The following is an 18955-nucleotide window of genomic DNA, read 5'->3' on the forward strand; positions in this document are numbered from 1 at the left end:
AGAATCGGTTATTAAGCGCGCAAAAGTAACTTACTTATTTCCGCTGAACGATTTCCTCGGCCGTTAGGGAGCCGTCAGCTCTGTTCATTTACGGTAAAATGTGACTTCTTTGACACTTTGCAGTTTATCGATGCGTAGAACCTTCTGGCAAGGAGTAACCTCGAGAGCAGAATGTGCTAAGCTTTCTGCCAGCAGTTCTTTTGAACGCAGTTTCTTTTTCTTTAAGGACTTCGCGAATACCTCGATTGTGTTTGTACGTGTATATTTAATATACGTACATAACACACACAATGTACCTATGTATACATGCATATATACATACATATGTATATGCATATACATATATGTACATGCTTTCGTGTACTTTCCAACGCAATGGCGACGCAAGTTGAATCCGATGGCATCGTACCGCATCGTGCGCTTCGATCGACCGCATCAGTCTCAGAACTATAACGTAACGAGAATCGAAGGGTTGCAGAAATCGAAAGCCATATTTAACAATTAACGCACACGATCGACAGAACGATCGCTTTCACGAGTATAATACTACTCGAGCCCTTCGATCACTCGCACGTATGAATTTCAACGGAAATCGCGTTGAGCGGAAAGCGCGCGGAAGATCATTTATGATCATTATTAATGCAAGCGCTTTAAAGTTGCATGTGCCAAATTATACTGCGCGGTCAATCGCGGAATTACGCGAGTCAAACGCTTTTCCGTTTCGACGCTAAAGTGCCAGTGTATCAAATGCATTCGCTTTCACCGAGATTATTAACGTGGAATGTTACTGCACGTTTCGCAGTGGACACCACGAGCAAATCGTTCAACGCATGTAGAAAATCCTTCCTGTTTTAGTTGCACTAAAACGAAACAGGGATAAATGAAGGAAACACTTTTCCGACGTGAAACGAACGAAAATATTTGGAGATTCTTTCTCGCATTCCGCGCGCATTGTTAACGTAACAATACCCGTTTCTATCCGCTCGACGCTCACTTCTGAACAAATCTTGTTCATACCAATACTTGTATTTCAATATTTCGTCATTGCCTTGCAACGTGCTCTACTCAAAATGCTTTCAAACTCGGGCGAAATGACCAATAATGTACATATCGTATCTATCGAAATACTCCTCGGCCGCTGACAATTTCGACGTCCAAGTTCTCGCACGAAGAACGCGAAATGAGAGACAGCTAAATTCGCCGTAATAACGTTCTAATTGTTCATATCTCGGTTACGATCACCCATCGGGCAGCTTGCTTTCCCAGAATTCTTTGAACATTCGTTCGATCGTATAGTTATTATTATTATTATTTTTTTTTTCAATATCTCGCATTCCGTCTTGTCAGTATGAACACAAAAAAAAAACTGTCGCACGAATTTCCATATAGCTTTATAAACGACCGAGGTCGATCGGTGGTGAAAGTGTTGTTGAGTGCAGCACAATTTCACGTTCGGGTCCCCGACGGCGAGGTGAATCACCTCGTCGCGGGTGCGAAAGAGATTACGACGGTGTTAAATACGCGCGTATCCATCTGAATTGAATCACAATCCATCCTATTAAAGTAGAAACCTTTTTTCTCAATTGGAAGGCATTGACAAATGGACGTTCTTTTAGCTTGTGTAGACGTATCGTCGAGACAGGCCTGGTGAGGTGCTGAAGTAAGGATGATGATTTTGATGGGGTTTGCTTTCAAGTAAGACGGAGGTGAGGCTGTCAGTTGACAGCCGATCCCTTCCTTGCTGCCGCTTCGCGCTGCAGCGTCTAGATCTTATTATCATCCATTCTACTCTACAAGCGTTCTTTCGTGAATTCTATTGAGGCATGGTAGCTTTTTGCTCTCCACCCTTGCATGGCCATGCTGTTGTATATTATTTGACAGAGGCAGAGTGCCAGATGTACAGAGGCAGAAAGTGAGAGAGAGAGAGGCCCGATTGCATCGTTATTACGTGGAAGCAACCTGTAACAGGTGCAGAATGACTGGTGTTGGTTTACTTTTGAGCAGGAGATTTTGTGTGGGAATAATATCATGGAGTAGACGGTATTTTGTGATAATGAAAACTATAAGTGTGCATTAATAGTACGATCATTAATCAAAAAGTTATTTTTATTATTTCAGTATCTATAAAGCGTCCCTCGCCGAGCGTGACTTCCTCTAAATCGCGGCCAATTTTGAATCGACTTTCGCTCATCAGAGAACCGAAATTTAACACAATTTTCTAATCTTTAAAATAATATATCCTTATAACTAAGCTTCAAATTAAAATTCTATTAAAATACAGTCTATTTGAAGTTAACTCTAGAATATGTTATCCAAAACGCTTTACAGCCTTGATCTCGAGATCTTTGTAAAGGAAAGCTCGACTTAGGATTGGTCAAGGAAAGTACAGTTCAAAGGAAGTGCGTTCAACGAGAGACACTTTGTATTAACAATATGACAAATTATTAAATGCATAGAGCGATGAAAAAAGAAATAAAATATGGAGGAAAAAAATGTAAAGTAGCATAATACATTAGACGTTTAAATATGTGCAATTGTTGTTTCATGTTTACAATTAATCTAAATGACGTTAATTATTATAATTAGACAATTTTTCAAGTCCTGCATATATAAAGATGTTATTTATCAGTCGTTTATGAATTAGTTACGAAGCAATAACTATGATTGCTAATAGACGAGGCCAAAATTTATAGAACATATGAGTCACTAATCAAAGCGTTCCATCCATAAATAAATACATTTTTTCGTAATTCAGGTAATATCGAGTTTAACAATAAATATATACACGAGCGCGGAGAGATCTTTTTTCTCTCGCGTGCGCGCTATCGATTTTCTGAGAAGCGAAACGATAAATTATCAAATTGTGTTTGTCAAAGCCAAACGAGTATGCAATTGGGCCTGTAAGTTTTCATTTGAGCTTTCAGCGTGACTTCATTTTATTTCACACGGTGTTTTACTCATCGAATCGCTATCGGCACAAATTATTAAACACACACGTGGCGAAAATTCTACTCGGAATTGTGGATACGCAAAGTAACACAAACATTTTAACTGTTTCCTTTCTCTCCTTCTCATTAGTTATAGTAGCTTAGTCAGCAATCTATTGTCTCAATGTTGCAAACGCTATACGGTACCTAACAGATACATCACAGAGAGATCGCAGGATGAGGTATACCTCATTCACGTTTACATATGTAAAGAACATATATATATAAAAAGAAATGTAAATGGGACAACGTACAATTTCGAGGAGAAGTCCATATACCTTCATAAGAAATCAATAATATGTATGTTAGTGTACTTTCAATGTTTAACACACACTGCTGTATACGCAAAAATCTGTACGTATGCGCACCGAACTCGCGCGGAGGGCCAGAGCCAAAAAAAAAACCCAAATAAACAGCAACAACAAAAAGAAAAACTATTTCAAGACTGAAAAAAATTGAACTAAATTGCACGCACACTGCAATGATTTGACGCGGACCTTACGAAACGAAGATATCATTTCCTTAGCGGGATGCGTGTATATATATTTAGATAGAGTATATTTTTCTAGAGTTTCTGCGATATCTCGCGGCGCGCGACATCGTACAAGTGAAACGCGAAAGAAACTTCCGATTCTTTGTTCATTTCGAGGGGATCGCGAACAAACGGGGAAATTGTATCGCATTTGCGACAATACGATCGCGCGCGCGCGCATGACGCGCGTGCGGCCGGGTGTGTCGACCGGGAAATGCAAAAAAAAATGATGCACAAACGATCTTACGCGTTTTCTTCCGTACCTGAACTTTTCTAGATTTAACGACGATATAGCCCGTACGAAACGCGGAAGCTTTCGATTACATCGCAGCACTTGTAATATTGCAAAGTACGGCGCGCAAAGATATAGGTGGATGTTCCAACATTGCTGCGGATGTTGCAGCAACATTGCACGACGTACGTATTAGCGGTATTGCAATCTTTCCGCGATAGTATTTCCGCGAGCCTTCCGCGCCGCACGGCGCGGTGCAGTACGAGTCTCTTGTTTGGAGGATCTACGCCGTTATTTATGCAATCGCGGACCGCGCTGTACTGTGTGTGCGATATATATATATATATATATATATATATTGACTTGACGAGATGATGTACTTTCGTTCCATCGTTCTTTCCCCGTGCCGGCGTGCGCGTACGTACACACACGAATCGACGGTAATATCTTAAATGCGGACGGTAGTTTTTACGATGCTACTATTTACAATCGCTACTAATTGTTCATGCCGCACATTCTAGACATTTTCGTTTCCAGTGTTAACTTGTTGGTGCTGCTGTTGACGAGGCATTAAGAGCATGGAACTGTTGAGTAGTGCCTCCTAGCACGTTGAGCCCTTAGCGCTCCTGTGCCTTGCTTGCTTGAAACTCTAGCTGCTAGCCCAGCCTAGGCTAGCTGAGAAGTCGGCCGAACAGAAACCAATTCTTTGACGCTTGAGTTGACGAAACGTTTCGGGAAAACAAAACCAAAAAAAAAAAAGAAAAGAAAAAATATATAAGACATTGGCAGTGACGTAGAAGATATGGCTTATGGCGTTACTGCTCGTTTTTCTCGATGGAGAACTCAGGTCCAGACCCATCAATCTTATATATTTTACTGTGTGTATATGTATGTAAGATTGATAAATATATATATCTCGCGTTGCGTAATCACATAAGTGATATACGCATGTACATATATATATTACGATACGAAGTATCCCAAAACGTCACTGTAAATTGCTATAACGTTTCGTAGTTTCGCTAAGTGTTTGTATATTACGGAGGTACAAGCGTTTAAAATGATCGAGAGGTCCGTGTACGAAGACGAATCCTTTTTCTCTTTCCTTTCTTCCGGCTCTTGATCGTCCGCAAGTTAACGCAGATGCACGTCGATGAAACGCGACAAGTAGATGTACATACGCGACGCACGCGATATTACAATATTTTCGTAACAAAAAAGTTTTAGATGCTTGTATACTCACAACATAGAATACTCATGTTTCGCGATGTTTCGTTCATTTCTCTAAAAATAAATGGATAATGGAGGTACGATTCAACGAGATACTCGTGACGAGAATCCGATTTACTTTTTGGCAACATCTTTTTCGCTGTATTTTTTTTATTGCAAAATTTTTGGTGGAAGCGCTTTTTTTTATACGTAACACTCACTAAATCTTGCACAAGAATTCATTGTTTCAGTAGCATTCGGTGAAATATAAGTCGGAGGTAATGCTATGAAATGCTAACGAGCTGATTGCTCGAGCCATTAAAGAGATATATTTACGAGATGCTTTCGAAGGATTTATTGGCAGAGAAAGGCTTTTCTTTTTTCACGTAACGTTCTCTGATAAAAATTTTATATACTTACGTGATACGTTCTTCAACCTGATATACATGCTTCTAGCTTTATATTTTTCTTAAATATATAATATATATATATGTACCTGAGTAATTAAAAATTGTCAGATATCTATATCAGATGTATAATTGTCTGAGAAATAGGAATGGCGCGTCATTGCTAATAGCGCGTAGAGATCGGCGGGAGCATTTTACATAACGCATACACTTTGTGAGGCAAGTCACGAAGTCAGAGTGTTTATATTGAACGTTAATTCTCTTTTTCTTTATCAATTGCCGTGTATGAAAATGTGCTGCACATCACTGTTTCCCAATAGTGGAAGTAAAAAAAAAACGAATCAAACCTCCTTTTACCTCTGACACAAGTATATATTGAAGCTATGTCAAAAGAATATTTTATCATGTACACCTGCAAACCATGTAACGCATAATTAACGACGAGCCCATATTGATCCATAGATTGCGCGTCGCTCGCATAAGAGCGATACACGAGATATCGCACAGACTAATTGGAGGATTGAAATTCTCATCAACTCGTTTAGCTGATAGTTTAAAAACTATATGATATATATAGTGAAATGCTTGTTTTTATATAATGTGCAGTTTAATTTAGAAATGAAGAACACGTTTTTTGCATGCAATATTATGCACTATGGATATTTATATTTATTTTTAAACGTTCGCATAGTGTGTCCGTCAAGTATCTTAAAAATAATGTAAAGGTTCTTTTTATTGCAATCTGATCCCTATGTGAATTGCCGATATCGTGAACATCAATCCAGAAGGAGAGGGAAGCTTTTCTGCAAATTATTTTTCACTTAATCACGGAAAAAATAAATTAAAGAAAATAGCTTCGAAACAGTTACGTCTTCGTTTTCTCAACGGAGAATACATTGACTTGTATTCACGTACGTGACAACCAAGATCGTCGAGCTCGCAGAATCAAATTAAACAATGGGATCGATATTGCAATACAAACAACCTGATTCTTATAATGCTGTCTAATATGTAGTCCCATAATATTGAATGTATAAATTTCAGAAAGACTATTTAAAGTCAAGTGAAAAAAATAACAATTTAAAAAAAAACGAAGAGCCTAAGACACCAGTTTAGAAATCTCACGTAGAATTTGTGGAAGTCGAGTCAAGATTAATGTGACAAGTTTATGTGTTTACTCTGAAATTGCGATAAAAATGATAATGAAATATAAATGCGCGTGTTGTAGTCGTATGCTATGGTATATGATAAAATTTAGTTTCGCGTCAAATCAATATATAAATGATATCTACACAAGTATCTTTTTGGTACTAAAGATACACAAAGAATATATAGGCTACTGTGCAAAAAATTATTTTTGAAAAACTATGTGAGATATTACGATAAGATTACCAAAAAAAAAATGAAGACAAAACACAAAACACGGCCAAGAACGCATGATATTCGCTTAGTTTAAGTTCAAAGTTTAAGATATTTAGTAATTTGTTCAATTTTGTTTCGGTGCAATTAAGAATTATCATGTGAAATAGGTGTATCAAGATGTATTCAAATTTTATATACAGAGACTGATACCTGACCTAAAAGTGTATATATATTTGAGATGCGATTATTGATACAGTTGTATTCCAATACATTATTATTGACTATGAGTACTGTACAATTGCATATATTAAGAATATAGTACGATTGATTTTTGTTAAGAGTATTATATGTTTTTTGTAAAAAAAAAGAAGAGAAGCTGTATACACACAGAACCAAAATAAAAATTTTATATATATTATTCATAAATGCCAGATAAAATGTGTAATGCGAATTGTTTTCTTCTATCGACTCACTTCCGGGCAAACGATTGCGGAGACATAAAAAATCGATTCACAAAATCCATGCTTTAAGGGTCGGTTGTTCCATCTTTGGATAAACAATGATAATTTATCCACATTAAATAAATTACGACATAGTTCGAAGGTGGATGTAAGTGTGAGATATTTGAATTAATTCGATACAAACATTACATTTAGATGCCGATAACTTATTCGTAAAATAATCAAGTATGCTGATTATAAAATATGCAACTTTTATATGTATATAAACTATATGATAAAATCGTTATTCACATACTATATTATTTGAAAAGCATAGTACGTGGACTCGTCCTGAATATATTTAAGAAATATACTTATTTTTACATCTGTTTTTTTTTTCACATATTTGTAATACCTTTTATTTGCAACATCATGAAATCTCATTTTGTATTCACATTAACAGTAAATTATTCGTGCAAAAACCTCAAATAGATTTGTATTCTATACTTTTTTATACAGATTTTCAGCGAGCAATGTTATTTTACATAAAGTAGAATGTAAATAAAAAAAGAATTGTTATTTGGCAAGTACAATACAGTTACAGTAATTTTCGATTAAATTAATTTATATCAAATGATGATTCTACTATAATTCTTTTTTCTAATTCTTATGATACAATTTATACATTCGTTTCAGCATATTCGCTTTAGTGGTAGAATTTGCCGATTGCGATGTTAAAATACAAAGCGTATATGCTTATAGTATCAAACATGAGGTTGTCACTCACAGTAAAAACATTCTAATACCTTTTTTTATCAGCTATTCACTTTTTCATCTTCGTTGGATTAAACGCAAACGAAGGCGAACGCCACAGTTTTTTCTCTCCTAAAATACCCCAAAATGTAAATCTTCTCACGTTAGAATAGCGCAGGCAGATCCGTCCCGCGAATTCTTCGAGTCGAAGTTTACATTTTTAGTTCATCCATGTAGGATGATTCGGTAAACACAGGGGATTAGGAGAGTAAAGCAAGTCCTATTGAGGCGGGCCGCCCATCATACCCATCGGTTGCATGCCTTGGATTCCGTATGGTCCCTGTGGCGGGCCTTGACCGCCAGTCATCGGCGAGTGCATCTGCATCGCCGTGTTCTGAATCTGCTGCGCGGAAGCTACTTGATTTCCCGCGGGGGACGGCACGACCTGTTACAAAGAGGCATAATTAATTTCGTAGTCTTTTATTAGTTCTCTGTAAAAATTTTTGGTTGGCGAATTTTAAATTACTAAAACTATCATTCATACACTATTTATATATCGAGAGGCACTTTTCTCATCAATTTATAATTATTGTAAAATGACTTTCAAGAAATAAAATTAGAATATCGTCATTGATCTCACACTAAATATCGTACATTATGACATCAGAATGATAAAATTCGAGAAAATTTCGATGTATAGTGTAAAAAAAAATTTACTCGGTGCTTACTTTTGGCATCATGATATAATAGCCTTACAGTAAACGACACTTATGATTTCTTTGATTTAAAGTCTAATAAGTCTACTAATTATCACCTGTGGTATAACCGGCGGTTCCGACGGTAATGTGAAATTGGCTAGAAGATCCCGTACAGCAGGGAAAAGCGAGCATTCAGACTGATTCGCACCGTACTCGGCGAATCTCTTCAGTTGCATGGATGCCGCTGTAATCGCCGGCGGAGGTGGACTGAGATCCCTTCTCTCCGCCAGTTGCGTTAAATTCGTAGTGACGTCGTACACGAACGGCAACACTAAGGACGGCGGAATATCTCCTTGATACGATATACCTAAATTCCTCGTTATTTGCAACTGCAAAAATAAGTGTATAAACTCAAAGATCGATTGAGCATAAGCAAATTCTGTAAAAATGTTTAGTTGGCGAATTTTGTTGGTATTTAAATTACTAAAACTATCATTCATATATGATTTATATATCGAGAGCCACTTTTCTCATCAATTTCTAATTATTGTAAAATGACTTTTAAGAAATAAAATTAGAATATCGTCATTGATCTCACACTAAATATATTATGAATATATCAGAATGATGAAATTCGAAAAAATTTCGATGTATAGTATAAAAAAAAAAATTTACTCGATGTTTACTTTTGGCGACGTAGAGAACACGATAGTGATACTCACGAAAAATAGAATTTTACTCCTGCAAACGTGCACGCCTTCTGTGCCAGGTGGCACGATTGGCCCGGCGGAAGGCGGGATACGTAAGCACAATTGCACAGACCACTTCAACTGCTGCTGTTGCGCAAGACTGGGAATCAGGTCCAGCTTCATTATCTGCACGAAGTCCTTCAATACTTTGAAACGTACGTTAAGCATCCTCCCGAAACCGGACAGCGTGTTGTGTTTGTAGGGCGGGGCGGCTACCCGCGTGTCGAAGAACTTCTCGATAATCTGCGAATAAAACGAAGTTCATTGCATTTGCTCGAGCAAATCGCATGGATACACGCGAGGCGTCCTCTTTGATTACCTGTAACTCTTCCACGCTCCATTGATCTTTGTATTCGGGGAGCGAAAGCACCTTGATGTGAAGAGATTGGAAGTGTTGCGGATTTAGTCCGACTCTGCATTGCAAGCTCTCGGCTTTGAAATGTACCACACCGGGCTCCGCATTGATACCAGTTAACTATAATAGTATAATTCAATATATACATATACGTGTAAAATTCATATTATATATATACATTTACTTTACTGATAGCATTCAAAGTTGACTGCGATCTCGTAAAAGGTATTATCATAATATATTCTAATCATGCCTAATAAACAAAACTAACACGTATTTACGGATAAATCAAATGTAATAACTGCAAGAAATTAAACCTTTTTTTCTGTACGAATTCGAAAAGAGCTATAAGTCGATATTAATCGTATAGTAGTTTGTTGGAGGCAAAATTACGTTATGATTTATACGCAAGTTCGCTTACGCAATCGTCCGTCTGGATAAAGCGTTGCAACTGCCTTCGCATGTAGACGCAACCGAGGAACCTTTCGAGCGGCGACATCTCCGGACCCGGTAAGTTGGACGGATGGCTCGACGGGCAACAAAGCAGCTCCAGGGCTTCGTGCGTGAGAAGCGTCGGCACGGCGCCCGCCCAGGACCTCTGTGGTAACACCCTGGAGATATGACTGCCGGTCTTGTGGTCGGAGGCTTGTGGACTGTGCAGCGCCGCGTGTCCCGGGCTTTGTCCAGGTCTCGCGGGGGAAGGTCTCGGTACACTCGGAGATCCAGGCCAGTTGGAAGCAGCCGGAGACGCCATACTTTGAGAAGCCGGAAAAGGACTTCCGTCGATATGACCTGAAAATCGATATATTATTAACATTGACATAAAGATGGGTTTGTCTTGCTCATCATTTTCATTCATTTCGATTCGATAACGTTACAATTTCAACTGAATATCATCAATTCTAGCTTGCATTTATTTTCTTCTGATGCAACAAAAGTGTTTCTTTGTAAGATTAAGACAAAGAAAAAGACTAGTCATAAAATTCACGAAAAACAAACTGACGAAATCTTGAAAGATAAAAAATAAATAAATTTTCTGTCACGCGTACCTGTTTGCATGAATGAACCAGCAGGAGAATGCCCGACTTGTACGTTACTGCAAGGCCCAGGCGACGACGTCGGCATGAGACCAGCCGGACTGGGAACGTGCATCGGATTTAAAGGACTATTCGCAACGAGTCCCGATCCGGGAGACGGATGCGGTAGCATATTTGGTGTATTTGGCGGTAACGACGACGGCGGAGATGCTAAATTAAACGAAGTTGCAGGACTGAAACTTTGATGTTGATTTGCCTAAAAAAATAATTTTAGTTCAATCAAATGACTCATTATATAAGCGTTGACAATTTTGAGTATGAAAATAGTCTGTAATGGAAACGAAAATTAAAAGGACAAATTCCATGCTAACAAAATAATAAGTAAAGCGCGTTTCTCGAAGGGCAGAAATCTAGAAAGGCACAACGGTTATCTCAGCTGGACAATCTACCTGAGTTATATTTGCAGTATGAGGACTGGCCGGTGTGTGAGGATTACTACCGGACGGTGGCGTGAGCGGTGGATGAAATCTCAGACCCTCGCGTTGCTGGGCGGGCGACTGGGGCCCGCTTCTGTGATGGCCTAAGAAGCCGACGTTGCCCGTGGCACCGTCGCTGTCCATAGTGACAGGCGACGGTGGATTATCGTCTTCAGATTGAGATCTCCTCCTAAATACCGCGTTCTCGTCGACGTATTTCGACAGGAATGCCTGCGACGATACGAACATGTTTGCTTCGAACGAACTCTTCGAGTATTCGATTATCGAGCTTTTCTTTCGTATCCCTTACCTTCAGGCCCTGCGTAGGCGTGAACTCGTCGACGACGTTACTTCTGTCGAAGCGGCTGTAAGCACCGTCGCGTAAGCTCACCAGACCCCCGCCGCGCAAACGCAATTCCAAACAATACATTCCTTGATACGCTATCCTTACTAAAGTGACACATTGCGGCATTATGGTAAACGTTTGCACCGGCACCCGTGGTCTCTGTAGAGAGGAATTTAGGTGTGAATCTGCACCGAAAAAAAGTAGGTACGCGCGTGCACTTACCGCATGCACGCATAACTGAGGGATCGACGGTAATTTACTGATCGACGTGAGCGGCTGAAGCGTTTCGTTAAGTATATGAATAATTTGTGCCAAATTCGTGTGTCTGTTCAAATGAGCTTCTAGCTGTTCCTTCATTATGGAATGCGCATTGGTCACCATGTTCGTTGGACCTGCGAACGCAAAAGCGAGGCCTTTTGCCATTAAACAGTTAAATCCAATCGATCGAGAGCGCTCGAAAATTGACATCGGTGCGGAAAACTTACTTCTGCCAAATACCATCTTGAACGCCTTGTCATTTGTACTCCACTGTATAGTGACAGTTGCACCTTGATTTGGACCGTACGCAAGAGCCAGCTTGCTATAGCTATAAGACTTAATGCTAACCATGTTGCGTAAGTTGTATTTCTCTGGAATAAAGGAAGCGAAACACGTCGCGAATTATATAGAAAGTAATTTACATAATGATTTGCATGAGATTTCAATGCAACTTGTATAACACACCCATTTTGAAATATTCAGCTAAATCGTGAACGATCGAATACAAATGTACTATCTGTGCCCAGTCATTCAGTAACGCGTCTACAGTGCGGGAGACTGTGTCGGCTGTACCCATTTCATATTGAAAATAGACTGGTCTTCGCAAGCCTGTAAGAATTTTGTAGAATTTTGTTGAAGCCTGTCCGGTACTCTAATTAACTTCCATTAAAACAAGTAGGAGACACAGTGTATTTTATTTGCTCACGAGAAAAAATTCGATTTTAATCAACGGGAATTACGTGTGCTGTTCCATTTTATTTAAATTAAAATGGAAACATTTTCATTACATATATAAATAACACACACATACATTTTTGAAAATGTAACAATATATAAAATAACTAAAAGAAATAAGACTTATTGGCGAGTAATACCTCATTGTTAAATTCATAAACTGTAAAAAATGATGAAAAATACATTAATGATGAACGGACTATTACACAGAGAAACAGTATCGATACCTTGCTCTTTGGGATGACTGCTGGAGAGAGGACTACCATAAAATACAAATTCCACCGTCCAGGTTTTAGCCATGCCCTTCCCCTGAACTCTAATCGAGACACTCAGGAGCCTTTTGAGAAGAGCGTGCCAAGCACTGCTCGTGGCAATGTTCGGCAATGGCGCAGGCAATTGAACGAGTTTAAGCACCAATGCCGTGGCATTCGCCTCAACCTGGAGTCCCTGATGGGCTATCTCTCGTCTAGTGAGCTACGTATTAATATTAAATTAAGACAATTTGCAACGCGGAACAATTCGTCATCGTGTACAGGATATCTCGTAGCGTACTTTGCTTAACGAGGGAGATACGCTATGTACAAGAATCAATGAGAGAAAGTAAAATCTTACTTCTTGTGCCAGAGTTACGAATGGTATTCGCTCGTCGCACAAAGCGACAACGTGCGCCAATTCCGGAATAAAGTAAGCCGGATGCTTTGGTCGTCTATTCTGTGGCGTGCCTGCCGTGTCTGTCCTCCCTCCGACCCCGGTGCTTCTACGTTTGTTGTTGGTCGTCTCCACCACTTCTGTAATGCACCCCCCATCTTGATCATTATTCCCTAAAAAATCCACCCGTTAATCCCCCTAAAAGTAACAGAGCAGTATGCCGATACCACACTGAACGATGCCAGATGTTAATTATTATCCGTACAACTGTATTATATTGCGTATCAATAGCAAATGGCTATATTAGTAGAGTTAGTGAGAAAATTAGCCTTAACATTCTCAAGCAGGATAATAGATTACATGTACTTAATACGAGAGCATTGCGTGACATACAATTACATTAATTAAGACAGCTCGATAACACAGTTAATTATATAAAAATGGCTAATCGTTTAATTATATGTTAATATTAGTTTTGCAAGTTAAACGTTTCTCTGTGCCTGGTGTAAAGCCTTGTGTCCACGATTCTAGAAATCGTTCTAAAATCTTAAATAAAGAAAGAATAAACATATCACGTTTGAACAATTCAACCACAATGTGATTCTATCTCCATCCGAAATCTCGGTACGATTTTTAGCATCGCGAACACAAGGCTTCAGATCTGGTCTATTGACGTATAAATAAAAATCATCCTGTATAATACATACAGTATACTTATACCTATTACTAGCAGTTAAAAAAGATTAAAAGTTGCCGGAAATTGTTAGTAAAGAAACATTCATATAAGATAATAGAGATTAATCCTACATTGTATTACAAGCTACAATTATACAATACAACATACATCTTTTACTTACGTATTCATGCTAATAGTAGTAATAGTATACCGATAAACTAAATTTATATACAAGTACACATACATATCTATATAAATAATTTACTTATCCATGTAACAATTTAATGATGAACAACGATATTATAATATCGTTAATTATTATCGGAGCTATTTACTTTAATATCTAATGTCTAGAATGAGGAAGGTCTGTAGTATTAAGAATAGAAAGGAAAAAAATGACAATTATTTAAAAAATGAGAAAAAACGAACGAAATACGTAATTTAATAGACGCTAGATATCAGTCTACTTTTTATACTTATCCTTGCTCCAAGATGTAATATAAAACTTGTATAAATCTACTCACCACTGTCGACACTCGTAAATGGACCGTGCGTAATCACGAATGTGTCAAATTCAATAAGGCTCTGGACCTTCAGATACATTTTCGGTATCTCCGTTTCTATGCTATCATCGTGTGGATCGTCTTCAATGGAGCTGTGCTTCACTACTGCGAGGTAAAAGGAACACTCTATTTCACATGGCGAACTTTCTTTCTCTTTGAATGCGACAATCTAGAATAAAGTACATATATATATTATACACACATAAATCTCCGTAACAAACATAACATATATACATATAATGTATATTTTAAATTATTAAATTTATTTAAATTAATAAAGATATGTACCAATATGACTGCAGGATGTCGGTGCAACTGTACGAACATCCGATGTCGACTGATCTTAGACATAGGATGATCTGGATGATGCAAAACGGGCAAACGCTCGTGCGAGGTAGCCGGAAGATGCTGCAACGTTTTCTCGCAACGTCTCTGCGTTATCCAAAATCTGTCGCGTAAAAAATCGATTTTACTCTTAAGTATGCTGTGGAAATGAATTTCCACGAGGAAAATTGCCAAGTATCACGACAACTGGTACCTCAGTTCAGATATAAGTGTCGGAAGACGCGAATGATCCCCATTCAAGGCAGTCGTTAATTCCGGAACAAGTGGTGCGTCATACTGAGGTACGTGGCACTGTAGCATACCGGTGTGAGTGTCGACTGTAACCAGCAGGAGCTCCGCACGTAAGCACGGTTGCAATATGGGTACTGACAGAATAGCTGGCGATCCCGACAAGATACCTGAGATATTATTTAAATTAATGTCTTTCGTTTCGTCCTCAAATATAAAGAGTAAGTGGCAGAGAAAAAATATTCTTAATTTACATTCAACGTCTTTCAGCATCGTTTGCAGCTCTTGCTTCAATTCGGATAAACGACTTCGCGTGCGGATGTAGATGGTGTGCACGAGTAAGCATTCCATCGACAATTGATCTGATCTGATGGCTCTATGTGCTATCTCGCTTTCCTGCATCACATATTATCGCGATATAATATTATGTTTTAGAAACACAAGTGTATTGCTTTTTTTACCTTACTGCCCAGCGACGGAATATGCACAACTGCGAGGGGCCTCGCGGGATCGTGTTGATCTACTTGAACGATCAATCTATATCCAAGCTCTGATCGCGGATCTTTACTCGTTAATTCCCTGAAAATATTTCATACATGGATATAAATATTATCCAAATATACAAATTGTTTTCGCTAAATTCCTTTTAAATATACAGTTTTAGTCATAAATATAAAACAATTTATTGCATTCTCTTGGAAAAGGCAGTAATAAAAGCCAAAGGAGAACTAATAAAATAGTAAAATTAATATAAAAGTAATTATTTTTCAATAAAACCTTTTAATTTATTTTTCGTTAGATACAGAACGTTCGCGTCAATTTATGAGAATGCTTTATATTTATTAATCAAGGCTGTATTATTAGGCATATATTATTATTCTTACCTCCAATAAGAAATGGAAAGACATTTGCCAGGCGTATATTCGTCTACATGGATATGATCGTCCAATCTGTCCCGAATCAGTCTTAACGTTTGAGAATACAAAACTTCCAATTGTAACGATTGACAGAAATAATGCAGAATATGATACACCTCCGATAGTGGATTAGTACTTTCAGCCAATCGCGATTGAATAACCTGTCGTAGAAAACAATTCCATCCGTTAACATCGTAAGGTATAATTTATATTTAACTCGACGTTGCGTGACGGACCTGGTGTACATATCGGGTTTGCAGAGGATGCACCAATGCTTTTCCATCTCCGGTCTCCCTGTCCGAAACCAAAATTTCCAATTCTAACAGTCTCCATGGAACTGCCGGTCCATCACCCATAACCGTAAGAGATACCGAAAACTCTTGCTCGACAAGAAACGTCACCCTTCCAGTCTCGATCTAAACATTAATAGTAAATTGAATTTAATGTGATTAAATAATGAGATTTTTTCTTTCAACAAAATCGTACTGCAACTTTTAACAGAATTCACGTTTGTCTCATCACGGATTTTACCTTCAAATTACGCATCTGCGGCAGCAGGTTTCCAGTGACTAATCTATGTTGAATGACTTGATTCAATCTCTGCAATGTACTTCTCTTTTCTAAAGGAGTGATGGGATCCGGAGGCACTATTCTCTCCTGTTCAAACACAGTGATTCCTCAGATCATATTTCTTAATATATAACCATTAGTTTCTTCCACGCATACTCACTCGAATGCAAGCTGGCAATCTGCCGTATGTCCCGGTGGTAAGTACTTCCACGGCTGCAGGAATGTGAAAGTTTGGAAGTCTAGCATGCACCAAAGTCTCACGAGCCATCCTCGCCAGCATATCCGCGGTATCAACAAAGAGCAATGACTGCTTATCCAAAAACGCCATTATGTGCTAAAAAAGAAGAAAAAGCAAATTATTAGATTGCACATTTTAATTATGTGACTATGAGACGTGTGAAAAATGTATGTCTTACTGTAGATTTATCCACTTTAGACGCGCTATTCGCCCATTTTACCAGTGCCAACAAACGGACGTACAGTTGCCTCGTTCGAGCGGAGAAATTATAAATTTCAATCTTGCGTTCCATGTCCGTTTTACGAGGTAGCCTAAACGAGACAAGTCAAAGATGTAAAATAGAAAAATGTCATATTGTAAAATGTTTAAGTATACTTGTTGATATTCCAAATTTATATTTTGTACGTACAGTTCGGCAAGAACAGTGAGCTCGTGATACGTTCGCTGTATAATAAAATCTATGAGCATGCCCAAGGAGATAGATCCACCACGATTGCCCTCCTGCGGTATGTTATTTGTGACAGGAGTCTGATGACCCTCTAGAGGTACTGGCGCCATTTTTATTGTTTTTTTTGGACAAAAAATATATATTTTTAATTTGACGTACAGCTACGGATATTTTATCTGCAAATGACAAAGATTTTATTATTAGAGGTTAAGTGATGCACCAAAAACAAATTCCACAATAATGCCAAATAATACTACAATATCCTGTTATTCTAATTTTTTTAATTTTTGATCACATTTACGTCGTCTACTAATTAATATCGGTACTTAAAATTTTGTGATAAGCAGATAAGTACCTACCTAACTTTGTCCTAACGACGCCGCATGATATCCAGCATGATTCGAAAGTGGTTGAAGCTTCCTTTAATTCTACAGCGGGAAGAGCGAAAGCAAATTACTTTCCGTCATGGCCTCGTGGCTCTTACATTTAATTACATCACACTCGATATCAACATCTATTGGCACCTCGGTTTAATAACTAACTTTTTATTTATACGATAGAGAAACGACCTAAACGGACACGACACAGCGCGGCCATTACTCTCCGAGCTCCGAGCACGGAATAAGTGAGTAACCGAGAGCAGACGCTTCTCTCTGGCCCGGTTAACAAGCGGAAAAGATGTCCATTTAAATTAAAGAGAAATATCGAATTTGATTGGCTGTGCCATGTTGCAATTATTCTTTCAAGAATAAATTAAAATGCGGCGGCTGCTTTTCTTTTAAAAAACACAGTCGGCCTATTTGACAAGAAACGTTGATTTCCATTTGAAATACGTATTTATTTTGCGGAGAGTATATTGCAGCGCAAAAATTACAGATTCCGTAGTTTCGCTATTGCAGATTAGCTGCGCGGAAGCCACTGCTCATTAAAAGTTATTTGTTCAAGTTTCTGAATTTAAATAAATTGTAAAATGAAATTCGTAGATATATCAGATTTAATTATTACTTAAAAACAGTTATAAAAATACAAATTTAAAAAAAATATATATGTAGAGTTTGTGCGTACTTATAAATTATATTTATTTCATTTTTTTTATTAACAACTGCAGTACTTTTGTATCATATGGTACATACATATATAAAAAGTTAATTGAAGTTTCCACCTATCCAAATATCGTACGTAAAGGAAAAGAAAATGAACGCTTTACATACAAAGGTATCAAAAGCTTACATCTATCACTGAAATTAAGTTATTTTGTAAACAATATACATTTACTTTTGTCGAAATGTGAATAGTATTAATGTTTGTTCGCTCATTTACCCGAAAACATTCAGCTTTGTATGTCTGACAAAAGCATAAATATTATTCGATAACTCAAAATACGTCTAATATCCTAAATGTTCATACCTATATAGATATCTTGAATTATATAGTACAACATATTCTCGAAAAATGTCTAATGTACTCTAGGTCATATATACATTCATGCATACATATATTATGTATATACATATGTGTATATGAATTATAAAGGTTACCTAGATACTAGACAGATGTCAAAGAATCTTTTTCCTAACATAATACTTGTTACAAAATTCCCAATTATTGTAAGTTAGTTGAAATGTCACTTGTACTTCCAGTGTAACCAACTTTCTTGTACCAAACAGTTGTATGGAGAAAATAACAAATCTTTAAATCTGGATGGTCACTCACTTCAATTGATCAATGTACTGATCATTCTAGAAT

General features: G+C 37.8%; 3 protein-coding genes across 14 annotated transcripts in view; 1 reads left to right on the top strand and 2 right to left on the bottom strand.

The window, feature by feature from the left end:
* Positions 1-7072, top strand: part of LOC105451446 (tetraspanin-1) — a 33900-nt gene extending 26828 nt beyond the window's left edge. For 6 of the 8 annotated variants that reach the window (XM_011691902.1, XM_011691895.1, XM_011691945.1 and 3 more), the window contains exon 9: positions 124-6770. In XM_011691902.1, coding sequence (XP_011690204.1) covers positions 124-158 — 35 coding nt within the window. In that variant the 3' untranslated portion in view covers positions 159-6770. Of the gene's footprint in view, positions 1-123 lie in introns of all 8 variants that reach the window. The other 2 variants (XM_011691952.1, XM_011691919.1) reach the window with 2 other exon arrangements.
* A 486-nt stretch (positions 7073-7558) lies between these two features.
* Positions 7559-17830, bottom strand: LOC105451488 (mediator of RNA polymerase II transcription subunit 14). 5 transcript variants are annotated; one of them, XM_011691997.1, is made up of 25 exons: positions 17569-17830; positions 17171-17385; positions 16940-17072; positions 16684-16857; positions 16485-16610; positions 16190-16369; positions 15921-16114; positions 15498-15615; positions 15291-15432; positions 15002-15206; positions 14752-14911; positions 14425-14632; positions 13189-13364; positions 12804-13050; positions 12307-12450; positions 12069-12212; positions 11806-11975; positions 11548-11742; positions 11211-11468; positions 10774-11017; positions 10146-10516; positions 9689-9844; positions 9343-9612; positions 8737-9009; positions 7559-8367 (listed from the first exon to the last, which is right to left on the bottom strand). In XM_011691997.1, exons 2-25 carry the CDS (start codon positions 17317-17319, stop codon positions 8203-8205), a joined length of 4602 nt encoding a protein of 1533 aa, XP_011690299.1. In that variant the 5' UTR covers positions 17320-17385; positions 17569-17830; the 3' UTR covers positions 7559-8202. The 5 variants fall into 5 exon arrangements, with proteins under 5 accessions (XP_011690299.1, XP_011690290.1, XP_011690282.1 ...); XM_011691988.1 differs by having other exon boundaries at positions 11806-11996; XM_011691980.1 differs by having other exon boundaries at positions 13189-13397.
* A 269-nt stretch (positions 17831-18099) lies between these two features.
* Positions 18100-18955, bottom strand: part of LOC105456530 (protein cornichon) — a 1920-nt gene continuing 1064 nt past the window's right edge. Inside the window, exon 4 of the mRNA XM_011700639.1 lies at positions 18100-18127. Coding sequence (XP_011698941.1) covers positions 18100-18127 — 28 coding nt within the window. The remainder of the gene's footprint in view (positions 18128-18955) is intronic.

Source organism: Wasmannia auropunctata, unplaced genomic scaffold (assembly GCF_000956235.1).
Source record: "Wasmannia auropunctata unplaced genomic scaffold, wasmannia.A_1.0 LD336106.1, whole genome shotgun sequence".
NCBI lineage: Eukaryota > Metazoa > Arthropoda > Insecta > Hymenoptera > Formicidae > Wasmannia > Wasmannia auropunctata.

Excerpts from the sequence above, each read along its gene's own strand:
- LOC105451488 (XM_011691967.1), bottom strand. The coding sequence starts at position 17,319 with ATGGCGCCAGTACCTCTAGAGGGTCATCAGACTCCTGTCACAAATAAC. Across the intron at positions 11,018-11,210 it reads ATACTGCAAATATAACTCAG|GCAAATCAACATCAAAGTTT; the intron begins GTAGATTGTCCA and ends TTATTTTTTTAG. Across the intron at positions 10,517-10,773 it reads TGGTTCATTCATGCAAACAG|GTCATATCGACGGAAGTCCT; the intron begins GTACGCGTGACA and ends ATCGATTTTCAG.